Raw genomic sequence first — 4,420 nt, forward strand, 5'->3', positions numbered from 1 at the left:
CTGCAGACTTTCATTTTCACCCAACTCATATTGATTCAAGACAACTTTGAAATGTTAAACCCTGCTTTACGTCATGTTGAAATATAGATGTCAAGTAGGGGGAAATTGCATTATTTTGACATGACACTAACATGTATATACATAAAATGTTTTTCTGACTTGTCACAGAAGAAATCACAGCATTTAAAATTCTGGTAAACTTTGTGGGGAGGAGATCAAAGTGAAGGCATGAATAATTAAATAGACCTCATTTCTAACAGAGTCTCAGCTTCAAGTAGTTGTTTTTACATCAACAAGATGGCAAAACTTTAAGACTCCAAAAGGTTAATCTTGAAATAATTATATCCAATTCAGTGAATTTACCATGATTAACAGCAGCCACTTTTTCTCAGTACTTACCACTTTTGAAGCACATTGACCCACTGTGTGCGCGGTGTACTTATGTTCATGTATTAGGGATGTAATAATGAAAACTAGATGGACCAGTGCAATGTAATATTCAACAATTATTTTAATTTATTCACAAATATAATGAATATAAGAAATAATAAATCTCCATATATATATAAAATAGTACATAATATCCCTTTCAAAGGGATACCAATCAAAACAATGTTAAAAGCGCTGGCATCATTTCAAATATATTTGAAAGTTTTCAGTCTTCTATATTGATTTTGTTTTCAAGATAAATGGTACATGCTGTATCCGATTGGGGTGGCATAAAGTCCGACAGGTGGGACTGGGAGCATAGGTCTATGGAAAGGATAAGTATGTCCATAAAGTGAAGCTCCGTGGATCGGGGAATTCATTGGAAAGGTCAGGCTCAACCCCGGGGGTAGCATGGGCTTCGCTGCCATTTTAAACTTTTCCAGTTCGGCTTCTTGCAGCCTCTTTGCTTTGGCCCTGCGATTTTGAAACCAGATTTTAACCTGGGTTTCTGTGAGGTTGAGGGAGCTGGAGAACTCTGCTCTCTCCGCGATGGACAGGTACTGTTTCTGCCGGAACTTGCGCTCCAGAGCCAGGAGCTGAGAGGTGGTGAACGGCGTCCTGGGTTTCCTGTTCGTTTTATGTTTTCTCAGTGTGCAAGAAGTGGGGCTCAAATGTCCTAGTAAAAATGAACGAAGGACCGATCAATATGTTACGTCCACAATGGAGTTTATAAACTGATAACAATTTAACTTAAACCATTAACAACAAGGGCTATTTCTAGTGACGATAAATTCCTGAGCTTTCAGAGAAAACCAGAGTCTTTCTCCAATTATGATGGGATGGAACTGTCTATTGCTTATATTACAAATCTGATTATAAACATATGTTACATCAACTGACATCCGTCCCAACAAATCTAAAGTTAAAGCGACTTCCTCGCGCGCCTTACTGGAAGGAAACTCTCGATGTGAAGGAATTACCCTTGTCTATCAACTTCACTACATAATGAGTTCGGTGTTTAGTTCTCCGTCCAACAATCGAGTTTCCATGTACACATCTAGCTCTGAAGTCAGGAAAAAAAAGCCACCGTTAAAATTTTAGGCGTTCACCGTGGAATGTACCTTTGCGACATTCCGAATTACAGTACACCTCATCTCAATCACAGAACCAGCTTTGTTCTCCGAAAGTTCACTCATTTGTACATTCAGAAAAGGGATTAACACATGAGCACGGATCACACAAGTACATTAAACAAACTCACTATTTGGAGGCGGCGAGTAACTTGAATTTTTGCCCCATGGAACACAATCCTCTTCCTTGCAGTTTTCCGATTTCACTGGCGAACTGTCGTAACTTTTTATAAACCCTTCCAGTGAACAGGACGAGTCGATCGGGGTCTGCGATTTGGAGGGATTCTTTTGCGAACTGCTGCCGCCAGCTCCATCCGAAGGAGGTATCGTACCTTTGAGCGGCTTCCGATCAGACATCAGGGCTTCCACGCTGAACGGAAGACTCGACACTTGGACTTTGTGATCGTTCAAAGCACTTTCGGCAACCCTTTGGATCTCTGAGTCAGAGACGCAGCTATCCTTCATTGTTAAGCCTTGTGGCGAAGACATCCTGACGAGCAATAAAAATACATAAAAAAAAAGTTACAACTCTGGAGAAAGATTTCCTTTACCAAACTCAGCAACTTCCACAACTAAAGGGTCAGAGAGGCATAGAACTGCAGTAAGGTTGCAAAACTTTACGAGGGGGCGAAACTTTCAGCCAATCAACGACATCTGGCCGGGTGGTGCTGCAGACCCGCCAATGCGATTGGTTGTTGCAAGTGCCAGTAGCAGTAAATGATCGTTTTAAATAAATTAGTCTTTAATCAGATGGGCCACTGCTGAGATGGGTTAGTGATAGCTGCGGGGCTCTAATCTCATTGTAAACATGAAGCTAATTAAGTGAAAAGGGAAGCCGCCGTCACTTTTTCCCCACCCATCCCCCGAGAAAAAAAGGACGGGCGCAAAAAAACAGTAACCCCTCAAAAAAAACTTAACAAAGAACAATCAATGTGGAGAAAGAATAGATGTAATACTTTCTTCTTTGTGCCCGAAGCCACCTGTTCTGAGAACTGTCTGCCTTGCTAATTGCGTGGATAAACAGTCTGTCACGATTAGTCAGTAGGGTGAAGAGGCAGACAAGTGAGGTTGTTTGTAGGCGCCAGGATCGGCGACATCAAAGCCAATCTCCTTGGGGGACGCCGTGGAAAGTTTGGCCGGCTCCAAGAGCGACCCGCCCCCGCCGAACACGCCTCAACCCCCGGGCAGAGCTGATTCCAGAGCCCATCCTGGCTTTGAAATGAAGGATGGGAAAAGAAAGCGAGCAAAAAGAACACAGCGAAATGCTTGTAAAACACCAGCTTGCCAGTAGGGTTTAAAGTGAACATCCTGAATGTAAAATGCATGCCGTCAATTGCATTCCAATACAGTGTTTATTGGTACAGTGAAAAGATCTATTGGCGACCTACCTTTTTTTGTTATAAAAGGGACTTAATTATTGAATAGCACTTCTCCCGAAATCATCGATCTGTTGCTTTTTTTAAATTCACCATTTGTGCTCCAAAACGAGCTCTGAACGCACACGAAATCCCTCAACAAAATTCTTTAACCTTTCAAGATGAAATGATGTTCTCAATTTTCCATATCCACAGTAAAATGTACTGCTGGAGGTTGTATCAGGATTTGATATCTCGTCGAAGGCTACGTTTCTGAATAGATTGGGCTTGTCCTCATACAACCCTGGGGCAGGTTGTACGCACAGGTGCCGACAGGTGATGTGTGCTGGCGTCTATCACGTGTCATGAGTCTGCATTGAGTTCGGCACTTTGACTCTACCGACATTTTAAAGTTCTTCTATTGTTTGCGAAAGAATAATGTGCTAATTTTAACAGTATTTTTAAAAATCATTTCAAAACCAGAGATTTTATTTCGAATCATTTTGGAAGGGGGGGGGTCACATTTTGATCAGTATGGAGAGAATAGAACAAATTTGTCAAATCCCCCGTCTGATCTCAATCCCTTTACCATGGGTTATGATTGTAAAATATGCGACGCAGTCGTACATCATTATAACGTCATTTATTTCTTTATACAGTAACAGTGGCCTCTTTATAGTGTAACATCTGTTTATTTAAATGTCCCGCAAATGAAAACCGCGTAAACGCTTAGATTCGAATAGTGTATGTAACAAAAAAGGCAGATCGCTACTTGTTAAATTCACGCTCGACAAAGGTAGCAAGGTTTTCTTTTTCTATTTGCGATTCCTGTCAAAAGTTTTATAAGTACAGTATATAATAATTATACAGCAGGATGTCTTGGTGCAGAACAGTAGCATTGTATGAGGGTGAACCGTTACATAAACTCTATTTCAATGCAAATGCGGTTCTTCTTTTAGAATCGTTCAGGCCAAGTCATATAGTTAATACCGTCTTCACATTTCCACTTAATTTCTGAGCTTTTCCTATCAACTTTCATACCTTTACGCAGTATACAGTGAACTTGGCTCTTCACATTGAGTTTAGCCTTCAACTTAAACTTTCGTTTAATAATACGCTCTGTATTTAGTTTGGGATTGAAATCGAATGTCATTTAAATGGTGATTTTTTTCCCCCCGTTTGAGTGCGGAATCCATCGTGTTTCCCTTATTTGATCAAGCAATGAAGGTACTTTAATATACCTTTAATATACCCGCCATCGCTGTCGGTCGCTTAGGATTAAAAAGGCGAGTATCTCCTAAAGTGTTTTTTTGCTATGCATACCAGAAAAAAAGTATCATTTTTCCTGATGATAAATTTCCACGTGTTTATCAATTATTTTGTTAATAATTCAACTATTGCCTTTGTCCACATTTAAGTTTTTCGGAATTTAAATGAGTAATATTCGCTCAATCAAGTTTAGCAACGGGGTCAAATAGACACGGGTAAACCCGAGACGACGCTATT

General features: G+C 40.4%; 1 protein-coding gene across 1 annotated transcript; it reads right to left on the reverse strand.

Moving 5' to 3' along the window:
• Positions 1-558: 558 nt before the first annotated feature.
• On the reverse strand, positions 559-2,137 carry LOC138742884 (homeobox protein MSX-2). Its single transcript, XM_069897788.1, has 2 exons — positions 1,691-2,137; positions 559-1,105 (listed from the first exon to the last, which is right to left on the reverse strand). The coding sequence occupies exons 1-2, from the start codon at positions 2,046-2,048 to the stop codon at positions 681-683; spliced, it is 783 nt and encodes a 260-aa protein (XP_069753889.1). The 5' UTR covers positions 2,049-2,137; the 3' UTR covers positions 559-680.
• Between the last annotated feature and the right edge of the window lie 2,283 nt (positions 2,138-4,420).

This window comes from Narcine bancroftii, chromosome 9 (genome assembly GCF_036971445.1).
Source record: "Narcine bancroftii isolate sNarBan1 chromosome 9, sNarBan1.hap1, whole genome shotgun sequence".
Lineage (NCBI taxonomy): Eukaryota > Metazoa > Chordata > Chondrichthyes > Torpediniformes > Narcinidae > Narcine > Narcine bancroftii.

Bases quoted from the DNA above. Each gene is read 5' to 3' on its own strand.
- LOC138742884 (XM_069897788.1), bottom strand. From the start codon at position 2,048: ATGTCTTCGCCACAAGGCTTAACAATGAAGGATAGCTGCGTCTCTGAC. The intron at 1,106-1,690 runs GTGAGTTTGTTT...CATTTTTACTAG, and splicing joins TTACTCGCCGCCTCCAAATA to GACATTTGAGCCCCACTTCT.